At 29.7% G+C, this 22,668-nt stretch overlaps 3 protein-coding genes and 1 pseudogene across 4 annotated transcripts; 2 read left to right on the plus strand and 2 right to left on the minus strand.

Moving 5' to 3' along the window:
• Positions 1-2,402: 2,402 nt before the first annotated feature.
• Positions 2,403-7,062, minus strand: LOC112680611 (membrane-bound transcription factor site-2 protease). 2 transcript variants are annotated; one of them, XR_003148324.1, is made up of 8 exons: positions 6,259-7,061; positions 5,856-6,149; positions 5,686-5,789; positions 5,364-5,604; positions 4,899-5,079; positions 4,462-4,824; positions 2,547-2,791; positions 2,403-2,477 (listed from the first exon to the last, which is right to left on the minus strand). XR_003148324.1 is itself a non-coding variant. In XM_025550770.1 (6 exons), the coding sequence occupies exons 1-6, from the start codon at positions 6,331-6,333 to the stop codon at positions 4,229-4,231; spliced, it is 1,491 nt and encodes a 496-aa protein (XP_025406555.1). In that variant the 5' UTR covers positions 6,334-7,062; the 3' UTR covers positions 3,939-4,228. The 2 variants fall into 2 exon arrangements, 1 of the variants encoding a protein (XP_025406555.1); XM_025550770.1 differs by lacking the exons at positions 2,403-2,477; positions 2,547-2,791 and having other exon boundaries at positions 3,939-4,824; positions 6,259-7,062.
• An 8,280-nt stretch (positions 7,063-15,342) lies between these two features.
• On the plus strand, positions 15,343-16,389 carry LOC112680625 (zinc finger MYM-type protein 5-like). Its single transcript, XM_025550783.1, has one exon. The coding sequence runs from the start codon at positions 15,343-15,345 to the stop codon at positions 16,387-16,389; it is 1,047 nt and encodes a 348-aa protein (XP_025406568.1).
• Positions 16,390-17,037: 648 nt separating this feature from the next.
• LOC112680615 lies at positions 17,038-17,895 on the plus strand. The gene has a single exon (XM_025550774.1). It carries the CDS (start codon positions 17,057-17,059, stop codon positions 17,876-17,878), a length of 822 nt encoding a protein of 273 aa, XP_025406559.1. The 5' UTR covers positions 17,038-17,056; the 3' UTR covers positions 17,879-17,895.
• A 241-nt stretch (positions 17,896-18,136) lies between these two features.
• LOC112680616 lies at positions 18,137-21,815 on the minus strand (annotated as a pseudogene).
• Positions 21,816-22,668: the final 853 nt, after the last annotated feature.

The raw sequence follows: 22,668 nt of genomic DNA on the forward strand, positions 1-22,668 counted from the left end.
TGATTTTAAAAACTAAAACTATTTAACATTATTGAAAACTATACTAAATTTTACTTCATTATTTTCTTGAATGGACTTTAAAGTAGATATCACGTTTTCTACTATGTATATAGTTCTTTTAAGATCAATTTGTACTTTTTGTAATCAAACAATGGAAATCCAAATAAAAATAATAACTAAAATAAAGTTTAAAAATTCAGTAAAAACTCAATTAAAATAACAAACTAAATTAAATATATCTAAATAACAGTGAAATTATAAACTCAGTATCTTCCATTGATCTCTTTATCATATGAGCCTCAATTGGATCTTTACAATCAGAAATAATTTCTTATGCTAAAAGAACAAATGAGAATAGCTCTAAAAAATCATTTACCAAATCATAGCGTTGAATCCAACGTGTGGCACAGTTCCGCATCATTTGATCCGGTAAATAATATCCGGCAACAAATGATCCGCAACATTTGGTCCGATGAAAACATATCTTGTATAAAAAATATCCGGGAAAAAAATATCTGATAATTTTTCATTATTAAAAAATTTGTTTAAAATAGTTACCTAAATAATTATTATAAATGTTTTTTACTACTAAAAATGATATTATGTACGTTTAAATTTTTTTCAAATAAAATTAGTATGATATCGTTAAGTCTTAGATTATAAGAATAGTACAGACAAAATATAATATTATAATACAATAATATAATAATATAATATTATTTTGAAAAACTTCGATTGAGCGTATAGTTCGTAGAAGAAAAAATCCAATGTTTCCCTTAGGAATATGGAATTATTACAATTATGTAGTTATGGATTTCCCTCGGACTACTAATAACACTGTTCAGGGTTGTCATGATGCTTTTAATAAAAGTTTAGGATCTCACCATACCACGATATAGAAATTTATCAACTTCTCGAAGAAAGAACATGGGCTGCAAGAGGCAAAAATCGAGAAAATTAATTTAGGTGAGATTAATCCAAAAAAACGTAAGTATAAGAACCTTGACAAAAAAATGTTATACAAAATTATAATTATACCAATTTGCTAAATTATTTAAAAGGCATAGCTCATAATTTTAATTTTTAATTTTATAGTTAAAAGACTTATGGAGATATTTATATTCTGAATTATACATAATATTTTACTTAAAAATAACATGTTTTAGTTTAAAAAATGTTCGATTACACGACTATGGTATTTGTTTGAATTGTTCATATTTTACATAACAATAAAAAAAAAAAAAATCAGATATTTTTGAGACAGGATATGTTTTCACCGGACTAAATTTCGCAGATCATTTGTCGCCGGATATCATTTACCGGATCAAATGACGGGTCACTGTGTGACACAGTCGTTTCAGTTGTTTAATGCTTGATTCATTGTCAAAATTTTCAATTACATGTACTAGAATACAATTCCTTTTGGGGGTGTTAAAAAATGTGTACGCTTTTTCAATGAGTTCTAAACAATTTCTGATAGGTTTTATTCCACTTCCTGTTGAAACTGCCAAATTCAACGAATGTGCAGCAAAGTGCACATACAAAACTTTGGGTTATTTAGACCGTACAAGAGTTTGGACTCCTTTAAATTGGCAAGCCATATAACTGGCCCCATCGTAGCCCTGGCCATATGAATAATTACAATCTAGACCGCATCTATTTAAACCTAAAAAACCAATACACATAAAATAAACTAAATAAGTTAATTATTAATTAAAAATTACCATTTAATATGGAATTTGCCAAGGCATCACCGGTCAAACTTTCAATTTCAAAGAACTGTAAAAAGTCCTCATTTAGCATATTTTGTTAATCAATATAACGAACACGTATAGAGAGCTGCTCTTTTGTCGATATATCTATTGTTTCATTGGCGAGAACCGAGAAAGATTTTGATTTGTTAACTTAATTTACTATTTTTCGTAGTAATATAATATTGCACACCTGGATTATTTCGTTTTGAATGACTGGACTAGTGTACTTATTACGTTTACCAAAACCTTCCAGAACAGTATGTAGAAAGTAATCTCTTTTGGCTCTATACTTCAATATGGCACGAAAATGACCTTGTCTTATATTATCTAAAAATTCAAAATACTATAAGAGCTGGTTACTAAGTTACTTTGCTCCAAATTTTTACTTACCATCAACATTGATTGGACCAACATCTTTACGGTGATTAGAGATATCTTAAAGCCAATTCTTCTTTACCACATAATATAATGCATTCAATAATTGTTTTAATTCTTTTTCTATTTTCTTCTATTTATAGTAGGTATTCTAAAATAACATTAAATTAATAAATATATATAATTTAAACAGATATAACTACTATTACATAAAACTAATATTTTAAATTACCTATTTTTATCTATACGTTAAATTATAGGTTTCTTTTTTTCCATTATTTTCAAAAATTGCTCAGAATCTAGTACAGAAGAAGTATGATATTTTAAACTGGAATTAACTCTATATACCTGAAATATTTGTAATTGAACTTAAAACAAAAAATAAAAATGTTATGATAGTATGAATTAATGATAAACCTATTTGCTTTCTTCCAGTTAGTGAATGCGACAGTAACAAGATTCCCTAAAGGTTAACTTCCAATCCCACTATTCTTGTAAACAGGATACAGTATTTACAAAAAGTACCATTTTTTACATTTGAATATGCCAGCCAATTTAACTCTTTCAGCCATTTATGTTGAAACCGTAAGCCTCGTTTCTTATTTTTTTTCGAGTAATGGGAATTTGTAAAAATCATCTGGTACCCACAAATCCGTAAGCACCTAAACAAGGTTAAATGTAATGTATTAGTGAAAACTCAAAATATATTTAAATAATTACAGACTTCTCTAAATTTGCTTCAAGAATGAACTTAAAAGCTTTTTATCAGCTTCTGTCAATACTACTCTATCTTCTATAAATCCAATATCATTATTGGGACTGGCTAGAGACTCACATGTTGTCAGTCACAGCCCACAGGATAACGAAATTATAAATAACAACAGTTGTGCAGTTTTTACTTTATATATGGAAAAAAAGGGTAAGGGAAGGGATATATCCCCCATACCTCCCCCCATAAATACTTCACTATTCTACAATACATGTTCAACGACATAATAATGATGACTTAAGATTTTTTCATTTAAATATCTAGAATAATTTGTATCGAAAAATTAATTTAAAAAATCTCGAATTTTTAGTAGTTAATTATTGTCCACTCTTCTAAAAAAAAAATTGTATCCATTTTGACATTCGATAATAAATCAGAATATCATCTCCATCAGAAATGAGGAACTGCAAATTATTTTCTGTTTTTAAATCATCAATCTATTTACGTTTAGTAATGTAATATGAAGGTAACTTTATTAAAATTTTCAATTTAAAATTATGTAACTTCTTGAACTTAGTTACTAGTACCTAGCTATGATGTGAACATAGATAAATTGATTTTAAAAGTGCTAAATTTATCTTTGTCAAAATATATAACTTCAATAGGATTAAAATAATATAATAAATGTATGTAATTATGTACAAATAAAGTATAGTTTTATTTTTATACAAATATACAATTACATTAGTAATAATTAATAATATAATTAAATAGCAATAACATAGTATGGTATATAATATATTCAATTAATATAATAAATATTTATTAATTCGATCAAAGTCATCAATAAAAACATGTAATGAAATAAGATAGTTGTTCATTGGGTACAAGGGCTTTAAAGACTATTATAGTTCTATTTAATAAATATTTATGTCCATATTTATTAAAATATATTAAGACTAGGACTATTTCACTATATTGAATTGGTAATCAAATAATAACAGCTTGAAAAATTGAGGTCAACAATGTTTTCACAAAAATACAAAAAAAAAAAAAACATTAATAATTTAAAATAATAAATAATTTTCAGTCGTTAAGGTAATTTTTTAGTGAAATTGTTATGTTGATAACATTTAATCATAATTGAATAAATGCTACATTATAATTCTTAGACACTTAGTTTTGAAATACATACATATATATATAAAAAAAAAATTGAGAACATTTTTTGCAGTATTCAGAAATTATACATGTCATGGTATTCAATGTACATCTTCAGTACAAATACAATCCAAGGAAAATAATTCAACAAATAAATTATTGGAATTTAACAGTCATTATGCCCTTATTAACTATATTAGAAAATAGGAACCTTTTAAAATGTTGGTTTTCAGTTTATTATTGTTAAAAGGGACCAAAATCCTAGGATCGTATAAATTATTAAAATTAAAGACCCAAAAATTGTAAGACAAATAGAAATTGCTAACCGAACACTTAAATGTTCAACATGATCCTTCAGCATCGTGTTCACTAAAACTCTTGATATTTTTTCTCCATCAAAATAAAAACAAGGAATCACATTTATAATAGCTAAGCCTCCCGCAAACATTATCAAGTACTTACAAAATTTTTCAATTGATTCAGGTATATTATAAAAGAAATAATCAGTCTTGGGTACATATTGTGTCACAGATATGTAATGTAATTCAATTGGTGGTCCAAGGAATAAAACTTCATTTTTATTCTGACGTTCAATAACAACAAGCTTATGGTTTTTATGGATAGCAGGATAATAGCAATGCGCTGATGAGCACTGGTTATCGGCATCACAAAGTGAAGTTGACCTTTCTATAACTTTTCTGACATTCAGACAAGAATGATTTGGAAGTTCTTGAGGATTTGAAAGTGATTCGATATATTCAAAACATAAATTAGTCTTTGAATTTGGATCACAGCAGTTTATGACATTTTCATCAACATAATGTACTGAAAATAAAAATGTTCAAAACATTAATAAGCATTATGCATCAATACTAAAATTTCAAAGCATTCATTTTTACCTGATTTTGTTTCATCATGATGTTGAACAAATTCTGGTGATAGGCAAAACCCAGAGTCCACACTGGTCATAGTACGATTTAAACAGTCTAACCATGATTTAAAATCACTTACATCACAATTCCCTAACTTTGTAATTACATCACCAATTACTAGTCCTCCTTGGCCATTTACACCAGATTTCTAAGAGAAAAATAGTAATACATCAAAATATTATGCATATATCACATAGTATATTAAATTATTATCTCATTACATTTTTATTATGTTAATTATTCTATTATTCTAATAAAAACTATAAAGACGTAACATTATATTTAAGTAATAATGATAACAATTTAATAAAAATAAAAATTTTAAATTTTTTCAATTTTAAATCTGAAAGATGAAGTACATAGATATGTATTTAGTAAAATCTATATTTAAAAAAATAAATCAAAAATATCTGTTAAAATAATAATAGTTACCTGATTTATGTTGGTGGTTACAACACCACTCCCTATAGTGAAAAATGGAAATAGCATATAGGGCAAGAGTAATAGAACAAGGTATGCAGTAATGGCTTGAACTATATTATGCCAAACGCCAGCAGACATGATCCGAAGCTGTTTGCTACTTGGCAACGAGGTAATATCTTCCAAATGGACATAAGCCACTGGTAAAATCAAAATGAACATCAGGCCCACTCCATCAATGTGCATGTCTTCCCTATACACAATCATGCACATACATTTTAATATTTAATATAGAAAAATGAGGTTAATGGAGAAACGATTTGAAATCAAATACCTGATTGCAGCTAATGCATGTCCTAGTTCATGAAAAATAGTTGAAAACATTAGTGCCAGTACATAATAACTCAAGTCTGATGTTGGCAGATTCACTCCGGGTACCTTAAATAAATGGACAGTTAAAAACCACTTAGAGTATGATATGAAAATATTATGATAGTTACTTACGACTGGCTCCAAATACATCTCTTGCTGGTTCATGGTAGATTCATTAGTGGGCTCTGTGAATATTTTCTTACACAACTGAGCAGACGACACAATAACAAGGCACACAGATGGCACAATCAGGCATATAGTTACCCAGGATCCAAAAGTAAACCAGTTAGTCTGGAACTTTGGATTCCAAAATGACATTTTCAATATCAGACGGTTCAACAAAGTTGTATACCATCGTAATTGGAAAGGTCCAACACTCAGTCCGGTCTTTTGTAAGAATGTTAAGTACGGGTAATGCGAACAAGACTGAAACATAAGAAACGCTGCATGAACACCATAAACCAAGTACATTACCAGTAGTGCGTATTGCTCAGGGTTGGGCAATGTGAATGCGAATACAATCGACAGTAATTACTTTGAACGTGACATCCAGAAACAGGAGGACGATATAGAAGATGATGATGAAGGTGAGCAGTGCAAAAAAATCCATGTCCACGATGGCGGAGGTGGTGTTTGAAAGGGTTCGCAAATGTCTTTCACACGGTCGTCGACGACTTTTTTACGGCATTCGGGTTAGGAACTACAACTGGAAAACGTTGCCGGCGCTTTCGGTACATCGCGATAGAGCGCTCGACCGGCAGAGTACGTACTGGCCGGTAACAATTATTACGACGAACGCTAATTTGGTGAGGATCTCGAGAAAACGAGAAGCGTACAAAAGCGTAAACTTTCGGCGAACCGTCACAGTTCACGGGTAATGCTGAACAAGTGGACGCCGTTCAGCTTTATGACGGTCGTGCACGAATCAAGATATATCGTTCGCGATCCTCGTTGATAAGTCATATCTCGTGATGAGATAACGCGACCGCGGACGCGCACGTCTTTTCCGCCGGCCGTACACCGATAAAGTTAGCCGTTCGACGTCGAAGTGATAACAACAATTGCGGTTTTTATATTCCTTACGATTCAACGTGAGGCCGAGACGACTTTACGATCGTTGCCGCTCACCGACGTCTTTATTTTTGTGTGCGAACGGCCAGTGGTGACTTGAGTCTTCAAAACTCTAGGAGTCAGGGGCGCCATTTCAGTTTCTTTTTAAGGGTGTGCAAGCAAATAAAGAGGTCAATTTTTTCCCCCCACCAGGCCACATAGGTGCACTTAGGGGGGGCTGGAGGGGCCAAGCCTCCTTAAAAACATTTAAAGCCCATCCCCCCAAAAAAAAACCATACAAAACTTTATATTATTATATTGATAAATAAAAAAATTATGTGATTACTACTGAAAAAATGAATAAAAAAAATGTTTGTTATTCTTTTTTAAGTAATAGTATTATAATCATGGTCTTAAATAATATGTCTATTATTTCTAGTCTAGACCGTGCTTATTATAGTGCACCGCAGTATATAATTATCAATAAACAAAATATTACGCCCCCGACTATATTTATAGCTTCCATTATCGGTCGTTTTTCAAGTGATCGCAATTGACAATTACGATAGGTATAGCTGTTATATAGTCACGTCACATTATTATATGTAGGTTTATAAACAGCTCATTTACGGAATGTACAAAAACTGTATTGATGCTTTTAAACATTCGAGCACACCAAACCAGTGATGCCATGTTAGCCTTTTTAAGGTCAAATCTGGCCTTTTTCATTTCAATCTGACTGACAAAATACCCAATCTAACTCCTGGCTTTTTTCTAGCCATTAATTGCTTTTAAATAGCTTAATTCTGGTTTAAGTTATATATAATCTATCTATTATATATTCTCCGGGTCTTGATTGGTCGGAAAACTTTTTAAATCCCGCGGAGGAATTTTCGTTACTTTGTCGACCGTTTCCTGTAGACTTTTGTCTCCTCCGTCCATTTCAGCAGTTCGTTTGATTTTCCGACCCGTCGTTTTCCCGATGCAACCGGATGAAAATCCAAGATGTCCAACCATTAAGCACCAACTCAATCGGAGCGTTCTGTACCTGTGCCTCTCGCGCCGCCGTGACGTCACCGATCGGCAGTCTTCCGTCAACCTTATCTCCCCGTTGAACGGTTTAAATCTCCAAATTATTCTCAAAGTTTTAACTCGATAAGTAGGTATGTTGTAGGCGTACGGTCCGTATAGGACCCCGTGGGTACAGATTTCGATTCCGGCCCCGCCGCCGCCGTTAATTCGTATCGGCGTCGTTTCTGCTCTCGCGGGATTTGTTCTTTTTTTCCGTCCGTCGCATCCGATTTTCGCCGCCGCCGTGTGTTATCAAATACCGCCGCCGAATCTTATCGACGACACGAGAGTGTTGATTCCGTTCGCGGTTTCATTTTTATTTATTTTCCGTCGCGTCCGTTTTTTTTTTTCATTTCAAATTTTTTTTTGGTGAAATCGTTTTCGAGTGCGTTTCATTAATTCTTCGCTTTAAACGTATATTTTAATATATGTTATGTAATATTCGATTTGTTTTACCGAAAAATATGAAGAGACATAACTAATCGGATGTTTTCATTACATATATTGATTTGATGTGAAACAGTGGAATGTTATTATTAAACACTTACACACAGCTATGAAACGAAGAAAACATGGTACGTAATACGTTTAAATTATAATTTGTTTTTTATCAGCGTTAAGTACGTTCAATACGATTTGTTTTGCCAAACGATGTAGGAAGATAGCTGTTGTTTGATTTATTTACACTTTTTGCATTCGAATGCAATTGAATTCAACGTGTCGTCGGTGCTAATGATACTAACGTAAATAACGATAAAACGTACACAATCATAAAATAAAGAAAATTTGATATGTGTTACATTTTTTAACTTCTACGTTCGACTACATATTGAATGTTACTTTTTTCGGTTTTAGTAATGAGTCTTACTGTATCAGCCGTTCAGGCGCGGATCCAGCCTACCTTAACGGGGGGGGGATTATAAATAAGTATACATATTTAGATACCTACTGCTAAATACGAGTATATTATATTATATTATTATTATATATATATATATATATATATATATATATATATATATATATATAAATAGTTATAAATGCAATAGTACATAATGCAATTCCTGATTATTTATAAATTTATAATGAATACTTTTTTTTGGATGGTAAAGACGACTCACTTGAATCCACTGCAATTCGATTTTTATTTTCCTCAGTTTTTCGATCATCATTTTCCACAGTATTTGCACTAGTTGCACTTTTCTTTTTAAAAAAATGTGTAATATCGACATTTTTCCTCTTAGACATTATATTTTTGTTCAATAAACGAATAAAATGAAATAATTACAGTATAACAACTTACTACTATAATACAAACGTCACCAATTAAATTAAAAGAATTAATCGCGGTCACTTTTAACGGCGTATTACAAGAAATATAATTTCGATTACTAAGAAAATTATACGTAATACAAGTACGCATGTATATTTACGGTTGTCAAAATAAATAGTGTAATCTAATGTCAACAGTCAACACAACAATTATTACTATTATAGGTACTGCTAGAAATAAACTGATATCTGTATTATAAATATGTATATTTCAGCAGTGGCGTATTTACGTGGGGGGGATATGGGGGATAGATACCCCCCTTGACCTTTTTTTTATCCTAGGTAGCTATAAGTTGTCTCATTTTCTCTAATATTCTTAATATGATATTACTTTCAAGCATGTATGTTTTCTGTTTTCTAAATGTTCTAGTCGCGGTAATTGTACCGCTCTGATAGTCTGGTATACTAATCGCCACTAATCGTTTATCGTTGGCGGCATGTACGACTATCAGGCAACAAAAACTATACCTATATTATGGTGTACTGTATTTTGTACGTTTCTGCGAATTATTTTTCATGCAAGAGTGTTTATAATAAACCCGATAAGCAATCGGTAAACAAAACAAAATGACCATGAAGACCGTGGATTAACCATAGGGCAGGCGGGCGGGTTTATTTTTAGAAAATTTGTTACTAGTAGATTTATGGCTAATGTATAGCTATATATATATATATATATATATTATCGTATGATATCGTGATTCGTTAAAAGTAGATATGTACGGTCGTTGGTCGTTGACGGATAGCGACGCCGCGCCATTCTGAGTACTGACTTACTGCCGAATTGATTATTGTTCGACTTTATTTTTTGCGTCTTGTAAGTTGTAACTGTGAAGTTTTAAGACAATATGAGTAATACTCAAAAACAAAAAAAAACTTTATTTTCTTATTTTAGTACAAATAAAAAAATTTGTTTGGAAAATGATGAGGTAATTATAAAGATTAATTCTTATTTTGCCTTGATCCACACTAACCTCAATAGGTAACAAGTTAGGGGATTTTAAAAATGTATATTATGTACGAATTTATGGGTGTTAGGATGTATTATTATATATTTCATCCCCCCCCTAGCAAAATTCCTAAATACGCCACTGTATTTCAGGCAGTCAGGAATTAGGAAGATTTTAATATCTGTAAACAAAATAAACATGGAATCTCATACTATTTTTAGGACAAAACTCTATGAGTTGGTTGGGCTGGCCGGCTGGTGGTTGTCGTCGCTCATACGGTCGCAATAATATTGTTGTTATCGACACTTCATATATTTAAGTTATAAAAATAAAAAACGAAAATTTGTAACAATAACAATTAACAATACATTAGAATGGTATAACACAAAATAATGTAATTTAATAGTACAACAAATGAGATACAACACATTTTGATACGGCTGACGGGGGAGCGGCTGCCCCTACCGCCCCCCCTTGATCCGCGCCTGCAGCCGTTACACTTGGACGAAAGGAAATGAAAACTTTTGTGATGTAATGTAAATCCGGTAAGTTTTACCTTTTTATAAATTAATTTCTTTCCACTATATGTTTTAAATGTGTTTTTAAAATTTGTTAATTACATAAATTTTTATTTGTCTTACCAAAAAATAAAAAGGAATGTGATAAACATCAATGATATTTTTATAAACACAATCAGATTTAAAAAGTATATATACAATACTTTTTAGAATTCTATTGTTCACACATATGTTTATTAGGTCTATCGTTCGACTATGATTTATTTGTGTCTTTAAATAATATTGAATACATTCAATTTGATTTATTTTTTTGCATAATATATAAGGAGATAGCTGTTGTATGTTTTCATTATACTTTATTCTTTGCAGTGGCGTAATTTTGGGGGGGAGGGATATGGGGATATATCCCCCCCAGGCGCTTTTTTTTTTTTAGAATAATTATAATTAAATTTTCGTAAGCACTAAGCTTTAAAAAATTTTAAGATAAGAAATAAGAATACATGGATATTATCATGGTTGAGATTTTTTTTATTTTACTAATATAAAACTACGATAGTTCAACAATTATAATATATGACAAGAAAATTGTATAGCTCAAGTTAAAATATAAAACTGATAAATCTACAATTTACCACTCTTGTTTAGTGCTTAAAGCATGCAATAATTCACAAAAACGTGAAACATTGAAATTTTTTCTAAAACAAATATTAATGTTAGTTATTTATCAATTATTTATTATATAATCTAAAAGTTCTTATTATAATCATTAATATTAATGAAATGAGTACAGTGGTTGACATATTTATTACTATAATAACTATATTATACTATATATATTGTGTCTTGTTTTCGACTATTTATAGCATTACAGCAAAACTTGGTTTATTTTCCTAGGAAATTGCTTTCGACGACGTCGATAAACAATGTATCATTATATTATTCTATTCAATAGTACAAGGTATTAACCAGTGATGCCATGTTGGCCTTTTTAAGTCCAAATCTGGCCTTTTTCATTTCAATCTGACTGAAAAAATACACAATCTTGCTCCTAGCTTTTTTCCTAGCCATTAATTGTTTTTAACTAGCTTAATTCTGATTTAAGTTATATAAAATATATTTTAATTAAATGTTTGTGTATATAAGTATAATATTACACAACGACATTGATATCATGAGTTTTTCCCTTCATTTTCGTTATCACTCCATATTTATGGTTGTTATCATAACAAATTATATTTATCTGTGGTAGTTAACCATGACAGTATAAATTTATATCCCAATCCCACCCCAAAACCAATTCCAAATTACGCCACTGATTCTTTGGAATGGAATTGAATTCAATGTGTTATTGGTGCTAATGATACTATTAAAAACAAATACAGCTATAGAAAACATGGTATGTATTACATTTTTTAACTCTTTCTTTCAATTATATATATTTAATGTTATTTTTTCCGGTTTTAGTAAAAGTCTTACAGTAACACTCCTTATACTTGGATGAAAGGAAATGAAAACTAATATGATATTATGGAAATAAGAAGAACCAGTAAGTTATACCTTCTCCATACTATGTTTTTAAAATTTGTTTATTACACATTCATTTTTATTTGATTTACTATAAAATATTAGGAGAGCTATGGGTTTTTTTAATTGAGGAGGAATTTGATTGACTTTACTGATATTTTTATTATCACATACAGTTGCTAATGATACTATTCAAAACACAGCTATAAAATAAGGAAATCATTGTATGGATTACAATTTTTAACATTTTTATTCCACTTTTTTATAAATGTTTTTCAAAATATTTAGAACTATATTGATTATGTTGCTCATAGTAGGTTGCAGAGTAATGGATTAGCAAAAGCTTGAACATGAGTTGTACTATTGTACCCAAGTGCTGGGTATTAATACACTTTTTTCTTAATATTATAAGAATATATTATTGTCCTACTATAGTTTATTTACTTCAACCGTATCTTACTGCAACGCTGTATAATAATTAAAATATTTGCTTAGATTATGTTATGTTTTATATTATTATACATTATCTTCATACATTCTTAAGGCCATAAAGCACATGATTACAAGAAACTTCCACACTCTGTCTTTCATAAATTATATTTTTATATAATCATTCTGTATATTTTTTAATTATTGATAATGAGTACTTTTATGTTCTCTGAATGTGAGAAAGGGGTTGGCGACCTCCACGTGGTCTTTCTTGGATGCGTTTTTCACTATGAATATTTAGTGTAAAACGTAACTAACGCCAACATTTAAGTATACACACCTAATATAAAGTATTCAATTATCGCACAAATTTTTTATTTCAGTTATCATCAAGGAAGATCTATTTCCATGTTGATAGTTTTTTGTGTGTAGACTGACATTATATATACACTGTCTAATTAATATTTAGAGAATAAGTTATGTGTTATGTCTTTCTTTGAACCGACTATAGTGTGATTGAATGTTTTTTTACTTTGATAATGTCAAGTTCTCTAGCGTTTATGAGACTTATAAATTGTTGTATCTAAGATACTTTTCATAAGTGTCCCTTCGGTAAGTTACGGAAGAAGACACATATAATGCTTTTGTAATCATAAATATATATTTTATTCTGTAATTGAAATATTAAAATCTATATGCATATTTATACCTCTTTTTAAATTCTATGCCATTCTATTATAGTGAATAATTTACATATTTAACCTTTAACCAGGGATGCCCGGATGGGAGGGGGCAGTGGGAGCCATTGCCCCCCCTCCGAGGTTTTCGCGTCACTTACAAAATTGGAAGTTATTTTACATAAAGCTGATCTTGGGTATTCAGTGACTATTTGACAATCCTTGTATCTAACAAGTATCTAACATTTTTTTAATCAACAAATGATGATTCAATTAATTTATTTGCTTCAAACAAAAGATTGTTTCGTATAAACTTAAATGAGTTTTAATTTTTAAAAAATTATTAATGATAGTAATACAAAATATGAGTAGATGAAATATGTAGCAGTAAATCTTCCTATAAGTATTTAGGTACTTACAATTTTTTTGCCCCCCTGAGCTACATTTCTGTGGGCGTCCCTGCCTTTAACTATTGTTTAAGAGACACTTAACGTTCTATGGGTACTCTTGTTATCATAGGTGTGCGTACGGAAGATATTACCGGGTGTTCCCAGGCACCTCCCTACACGTTCTAAACGGTGCCCTACAATTTAAGTCTCAGACTCTAAATGGCCGGTATTTTAAGTGATTTGGCTCAAATTAAATTAAATATATTCTAAATCCGTGGAAGTTTAAGAAAACAATTAGGTGAGGGTCTCCTAGATAGCGAACGCCTTTGAAACCGAAGGCGTATCAGTTTTCCACCCGTATATTATCAATAGTAATAATTATCTCGAGTGGTAATCGTGGTAGTATTGCATGATAAATTGATTATAAAAATGTTTTTGATATTATTGATTTTATTAATTGATATTAATTTATTAATTGATATTATTAATATTAATTAAGCGAATTTCACCCGGAGCGAGGAACACAGAAGCTAGTATATTTTAATTAATTGTTGGTTATAAATATAATATTACACAACGACATTGATACCATGAGTTTTTCCCTTCGTTTTCGTTATCGCTTCATATGATATATATCGGCTGAACCAAGGTGGATATAAAAACAGTACCTAGTTTGTGAAATTGTTCAGGAGTGCTAATTTACCAAACATTAACAGGCTGCTAAAAAATTTTAATCATACAATTTTGTAACCCTGTATTATAGATAACATATGAACCTCCAAATTTTCAAGTGCATTGAATATTATAAATTTTTTTTATTGGTTTCAAAGTTATAGCAGATACTTGTTTTTAATTTGGGATTTGTGAGTTGAATTAAACGAAATAACTAATATAAAACACAGTATCGTAGTATTTAAAAATTATAAATTTTTTTCAGTATATATATATTTACAAATATAAATTTAATATTTATAAATAACAATTAATCACTGTGAGGTGTTTCAACCAGAGCCGTGCCGTGGGGGGGGGGCAAGGGGGCCCTTGCCCCGGACGCAAATTTTAAGTGGGCGCAAAAAAATTAATCAAAATTAGTAAATTATTTTATAATGCTGTTGTGGACCACATTATACATAATAAATGGCAGGTATATATTTGACACGCGCCGTCAGCGATAAAACGCCGATAGTGTTGTCGCTGTTTTCTTGAAAAGCGTTATCGATGATATACGTACTCCAGTCTTGTTTTATCTTTGCTTTCGTCGTCTTATTAGGTACTTATTAGTTATTATAGTACTATATTGTATGTAGCAATGTAGCTATTACAAAATTTATCTTGATTCCGCCACCCGGTGCCCACGATAAATCGTTAACTAATACCCACAAGTTACAGCTGTACAGAAAAATATTAGTAGCTGTAGTTTGGTGGTTTGGTGAGTTATATTGCCGCAATCTATTGAAATATTTCAATTCGTTTAGTCGTTTAACGTTTTTGTAGAGACCAATAATTTAAAACGAGCGTTCTGTACTTTAGATCTCAATTAATAAGGTAAGAGTTGTATATTATACATTATTATCAATCTAATTAAGTCGGTAAATAATAGATTTATTTTGAATTAATACGTATGTATACTCAGATTCCATTTTGCACATTTTTACTATAATATTTTAATTTATTGTAGAATGGGCCCCAGAAAACTATCAGGTGCACAAAATAGAAAAAAACTAAAATGTAAACAATTAGAGAATAAAATGTTAGCAAATCAATGGGGAAAATGGTTAAAAAAATCAAATCAACAAAATATTTCAACAAATTCGGCTAGTCATGTTAATGAAACTAATACTAATACTAATGAGGTAGTGGACGAAATTGAGTGTAATGAATCTAGAGAAAATCCCGAGAAATTAATACCTGAAATTGAAATGTTAAAAGAAATTTCTATTCCTGAACCTAAAATGTATAGTGTAGAGACTGAAAAAAACACCGAAACTGAATCACATGTTAATGAATCCGAACACAATATATTTATAATTGATTTTAACGATCCATCTTCTTGGCCACCAATTACTGATAAAATTCGTTCATTATTAATTAATCATGGTCCGGAACAAGGTAAAAACTCAAACTTCTATTTTTCTGAAAATGATACTGATAAAAGACGTTTTACTGCCAATTGGTTTACTAAAATTCTTTCAAATGGTGAAAAAGTAGAACGTTCTTGGCTTATTTACAGCAATAAAACCAAATCTGTTTACTGTTTCCCATGTATGCTCTTTGCAAATAAAACCATGACATCATCAGCTATTACAAATCCGAAACATGGATTTAATAATTGGAAAAAGTTAAATCCAAAAATAACTGACCATGAAAATAGTAATGAACACCGTATGAATATGTTTAAATGGAAAAATGTAAATAAAAATAATACAATTGACTGTGCATTGGAAATTGAAATAAAAAGTGAAAAAGATAAATGGAAACATATTTTAAAAGTTGTAATTGACTGTGTAAGATTTTGTAGCGTAAACAATTTAGCTTTGAGAGGATCTAATAATGAAATTGGAAAGCCTGGATGTGGAATATTTTTAAATTTAATTAGACTTATTAGCAATTATGATTCTGTTTTATCGAGTCATTTAAAATATCATGGTCAAACTACATATTTATCAAATAAAATACAAAATGAATTTATAAATTTACTAGGTTCAAAAGTAAGAAATCATTTGTAGAATAAAAAAAGCGAAATATTTTTCTATAATTTTTGATTCTACTCCGGACATATCTCATAATGATCAACTCTGTCAAATAATTAGATATGTTACTGAAGTTAATAATGAAATAGTAATTGAAGAAAGCTTTATTGATTTTATTAAAACAAATGAAAAGACTGGACTTGGAATAGCTACTGATATACTGATATAAGCTGGAAGTTGATGGACTTTAATTTTAAAAATTGCTGCGGACAAGGGTATGACAATGGAGCAAACATGGCAGGCAAGTACCAAGGTGTACAAGCTCGATTGCAAGAAATTAATGAACGTACCCAATTTGTCCCTTGTGCAGCCCACAGCCTTAATTTAATTGGCGTACATGCTGCTAGTGTATCGGTAAAAATTATTTCATTTTTCGGTGTCTTACAAAGTATTTTTAACTATTTTTCCGGTTCAACAAGTCGATGGGAAGTATTAATGAGGTGTTTGAAAATTACTTTAAAAACGCATAGTGACACACGCTGGTCATCCAAATACAATGCAGTTCATTCGTTATATTGTCAGTTTGGTGAACTAGTGAAGTCCTTACGTGAAATATCTACTAATCCAACTTTTGGAGACGAAATAGCTAGTGCAGAAAGTATTTTAAAACAACTTGATTTGCAATTTGTTTTTTTTTTTAATTATGTGGGATAAAATATTAAATCAAATTTCTCGTGTGAATAAAGTTTTACAAAGCTCAACTATTACCATTGGTCAGGCCTCAAAAATGTTTATTTCATTAAATACTTTTCTTCAAGAAATGCGTGACAGTGGAACTGAAGAAATTAAAACCGAAACGATAAGCATTTGTGAAAAATTTAGTATAAAATCAGAATTCAAAATAAAACGAAAAATAAAAATTAAAATCACAAGTGGAGGGAGGTCAACAAGTGAAGGTTTTTCTGCCGATCAATTATTAACATTAGAATATTACAAAGTTCTTGATAATATGATAGCTGAAATTAAATGGCGTTTTGAAAAATTATCCATTATTTCTAATGATTTTGAATTTCTTTCCGGCCATTCACTATTTGAAACGCCTGTTGAAATGATGAAAAAATGTGCAGCTGACTTGGCAATAAAATACGATGAAGATATAGGTCCAGAAATCATTAACGAAATAGAATTTTTTAAATATCAAGCAAAAGTAATACTACCAGATGTGCAAAATGCTACTTTTTTAAATATTTTAAATGCAATAAAATCATGTAGACTTGACTCAACATGTCCAAACATGGTGATTGCATTCAGATTGTACCTTACCATGCCTGTTACTGTGGCAACTGGAGAACGTTTCTTCAGTAAGTTAAAATTAATCAAGACATACTTACGATCGACCATGTCCCAAGAAAGACTAACTAACTCGGCAATATTATCAATAGAAAATAAAACAACACAAAAAATCGACTTTGAAGATGTTATTGAAGATTTTGCTTCAATCAAGTCCAGAAAAATTAAATTTTAAATAATACAATAACAATAATAAACTTAAATAATTTTAAATAAATACTTGATTATTAATACTAATACTGAGTTGCATTATTTTTAATTTTTTTTCTAATAATAATCACATAATTTATTAATGTATAAAAATTATTTCATAATTGATTAAATAATTGGGAAGGGGGCGAATATTTGTCATTTTGCCCCTGGGCGCCATCTCTTATCGGCACGGCTCTGGTTTCAACATACTTAATATAAAACATATTAAAAAACTATAAAATTAAAAATAAATTGCAGTCCTTTCTGTTCACATTTGGTAAAAAGTATAATTAACCAAGTTAAGAATACTTACTAGTGTAATTTACAAATAAGTAATAAAAAATACATCATTTACATTCAATAATAAAAGTATCTGATAGTCCAATTTCACTGACTAGGTCTTCAGAAGTTAAAGAAACTGGCAAGTTAATTCAAAAACTTTTTCTATTATTTGGCATTAATGGAATTTATTTACTATTTAATTTTTTTTTTCAAGTTTGTACCTCTTTCTTTGATTTTATCTTGTCATAATCAATGATGGTTTTCAAAAATTCTTTTGGTGCCTCATCAAAGTTAGTATAATATACCATTTTGGTAGATATTTTTAAAAATGTTACCATCACTAGACTAGACAATTTAAAACCTTTTTCAATTGGGTCAAATCGTTTCTTGTTTGACCAATTAAAAAAATGTGTTTGATCAATAATGTTTAAATTTGTTCTATTTTCCTTAATTTTATTTTTAAGATCATCATAATCATATATATTCCTTACTTGCTTAAATTTTTCTCTATGTTTCCATAAACTCCATCTGCTAACATATGTGTATGGTCTTTTGTCAAGTATTTAATAGTGACACTTTCTATAGAATTGTTGTGCTTAGAGTTCAGTAATGATTAATGCTGTGAATAATACCCAATTTTTATTTTGACCTGTGCAGTTGTTGTCAGCCCAAAAAATAAAATTTTTAGCATCTCTTTCCTCTCTCATTATGGATAGTATTGAATCTGCAATGTTTTCTGCTTTTCTATCAGCTACAGCTTCATACCATAATACACAATGAGATTTGCCTTTTGGTCTTAAGGAAGCGAATATTTCATTAAACACTATTAAATGACTAGTGAAAACCAAGTATTCGAATCTGGTATCATTGGTAATAGAAAAATTTTTTGAAGATCCATGGAAAATACTTTAGTTGTGCTGCTGGTGTTTATATTGGCATCTTTTTTTTACAGTGTTTGCTTGAAATACTTTGATTTTATGTTGCTCTAATTTAATTTTAAGTTCCTTAATTTCATCATCATCAATTGAATTTTCTATTTGATTAGCATAATTGGTACAATCTTCACATTTATCAGAAATAGGACTTTTTAATGAGATATTCAACTCTTTTATAACTTCTCTGTAAGTTTCTTGTGAAAACAATTTTCCATATCTCAAACAAAATTCTTCATTCGTTGATTTTACAGTCAATTCTCAAGGTAATAACATGATATTGGAAGTATTATGTCTACGATAATGACTAGAACATGGATTACACATATTTATATGGTTAATTATTGAAGTCTTGTCAATGTTTAAATTACTCACTCCAGTTTTGTTACCTCTATTTTCTTTTACAATTGATAGACATGGAGTGTCACTATTTTTAAAATTTTTATAAAGAGCTGTTAATATAGAATCATTTGAATATCCGAATGTCTTAAGAAACATTGATCTACATACTTTGATTTTATCTTTCTTAGGTCCAGCTGGTATATAAAAATAACAAGATTTATTCCTTTTAAAATTATTTATGAAATCTGTTGTTGTTTGACGTTTAACTGGAGACACTAAAATACAATTTCCTAAGTACCTTCTTCTTGAAGTATAATCCATAGCCCAGAAATCACTCCAAATTTGTTGTTATTGATCAACCAAAATATTAATATTACAATTATTTTTACATAATTCTGGACAAGGGAATGTTTCTATAAATGGATGTTTTATTTTAACATTTTCTATTTTACTCTTCCTCTTTTCCTGCCAAACTGCATGTTGATCTTACTGAATTTTTTTTTCTTATTACAACCATCATTATGTATAATTATATCATCATGTATTAGAATGTGTTGCACTTAATAAAACATTTTCATCTAACACATGAAAAAACATAATTCATTCAATTAGTGAAGGTAGATTTAAACTAAAATATACTCAGATGTAAGTTATAGTACCTGGTCTTGGTGTTTCAGTCACAGAATTTGAATTTAATTCAGTAGTAACAGTGTAATAGTCATGATCAGGGTTCGGGACTTATAGCATTTGCATACTTTTTTTATTTACTGTAAAATGTAGCAGAGTGCGAAATAAATTCATTTTTCAATGCCGTAATACCAAATCTAAAATTTGAATGAACATATTTTTGCATATTTCATACATTTTGCAGGAATGTGCTTATTTTGCATATTTTGGAAAATTATCTAAAATTTCAACCTATCTAAAAAAAAAAATAGTAATGCAATCTTATGTACCTATTTACTATACACAACTCACAACTCTTCATAATTTTCGTGATTAGAAAATATAATGGCCCGTATTGCCCGTATCGTAACATATTACATTATATAATATGTTTATAAAACGTTCTGTGAAACTAAAGGTATTCCCGGTAAATATTGTTCGAACGGCTGGCGGCCATTAAGGCAATAATAGTTATTTAATAATTTCGATTATTTGTTCAGTCCGTTTAACATTTATCCGTATTTATGTAACATTTATCCGTCGTCGTTGTGTATTCGCCTGCGTACTGATAATCGTATACATTTTTTCGTAAATATATTATACTCGAAATGGGGAGAGTAAAACAATCCACTAGTGCGCGTTTGAGAAACTATGTATCTGAATTTGGATCTGAAATATTATCTACTGATGGGTTTGTATTATTTTGCAAAGTTTGTGAATTAAAGATTAATTTCGAAAAAAAGTTTAACGTAAGCCAACACATTCAAACTAAAAAACACGTAAAAAGTGCCAAACACCAAAAAGATCAAGTTGAGAGGAAATCACAACAACTGTTAACCAATCAACCTACCAAATCAGATTTTAATAAGGATTTATGCGAAGCAATGGTGGCCGCGAACATACCGTTTAATAAACTTTTAAACACAATATTTCGTTCATTTTTAGAAAAACATACGGATAAAAGTATTCCATTTGAAGCTAACTTACGAAAAGGATATATTTATGACATTTACAACCAAGTAATGGATAAAATAAGAATTGAAAATGAAACAATCAAATTTGGGTTTTAGTTGATGAAACATGTGATGTACAAGGATGATGTGTGGCAAATGTTATTGTTGGAATTCTTAAGCCAAATTGTGTTGGTCATTAATTTCTACTGCACTCAGAAAAGTTAGAAAAAAAAAAAAATCATTATACTATTTGTAAAATCTTTAATAAAGCAATGACCATTTTATGGCCTGAAGATAATATGTAAAACAACGTCATACTATTCTTATCCGACGTAGCTCCTTACATGGTAAAGGCCGGTTCAGTTCTCAACAATTTATATACCAAAATGATACACACCACTTGCAGTGCACACGCACTTCAGCTGAAGAAATTCATGGACAATTCAATAGTGTTGACGAGTTGATATCAAACATGAAAAAAAAAATTTCGTAAAGCCCCATACCGTGTTGCTTTGTTCAAATCGATAGCTCAAGGAATTAGATTACCACCAGAACCTAACACGTTGGGGGACATGGTTCGAAGCCGCAATTTATTACTATGAAAATTTCCAAATAATATGTAGCGTAATAAATGCAGATAATATTAAAAAAGTAAAATTATACTTACTGAAACTAGGATTAGAAAATAACTTGGCTTATATCAAAAGTAATTTTCAAGTTCTTATATTAGCCATTGTAAAATTACAAACGAAAAACCTTCCATTGGCCGATTCACTTACTGCAATTCAAAAAGTAAAATCTAAATTTCAATCATTAAAAGGAACTAAAGGAAAAGCAGTATTTTTAAAACTACAAAAAGTTTTTGAAAAGAATGAAGGTCTTAAAATGCTGGAGAAAATATCAAACATTTTAGGAGAAAATGAAATTTCGGATGAGTCAATTTCCTGAAGATTATTCATACAACGACTTTGTGTATTTTAAATATGCACTGACCACTTCAGTGGACGTCGAGATATCATTTTCATTGTACAAAACTCTGTTATCCGACAATTGAAGAGCATTTACATTTGAAAACTTGCGGAAACATTTAATTATTCAATATAACAATAAGGTAAGGCACATACTTAAATGTAAAATTATATATTTATTGATTTATTAATTAAATTTTATTTTTAATTTTTCCCATCATTATATAGTTGACGAATAAAATTCAAAAGCCTCAAATATTCAAGAAACATTCAGTTGATTTTTTTTTAAAAAAATTTTATGTGACACTAATTGTAATTAATAATTAGGTATTAATAAAATAATAAATATATTAAATGCATATTTTTTAATTTTTTATGCATATTCTAAGGTTTTTAAGTGCATATTTAAGCGCTTATTATTGTGTTTTTAAGTGCTATAAGTCCCGAACCCTGGTCATTAATCATGTAAGACTATATTTTACATTCAGACAATAAATAATATGTAACTTACCTATTTACTTATTAGCTATTAAATTATAATTTATAACTTACTTTATAACTTAAGGAAAATACAAAAATGTTAGTTACTGTGTTTCTGTTTAATAAAATTCTTATCATATAACAAACTCT

This window comes from Sipha flava, unplaced genomic scaffold, assembly GCF_003268045.1.
Source record: "Sipha flava isolate LNK unplaced genomic scaffold, YSA_version1 178_pilon_pilon, whole genome shotgun sequence".
Classification (NCBI taxonomy): domain Eukaryota; kingdom Metazoa; phylum Arthropoda; class Insecta; order Hemiptera; family Aphididae; genus Sipha; species Sipha flava.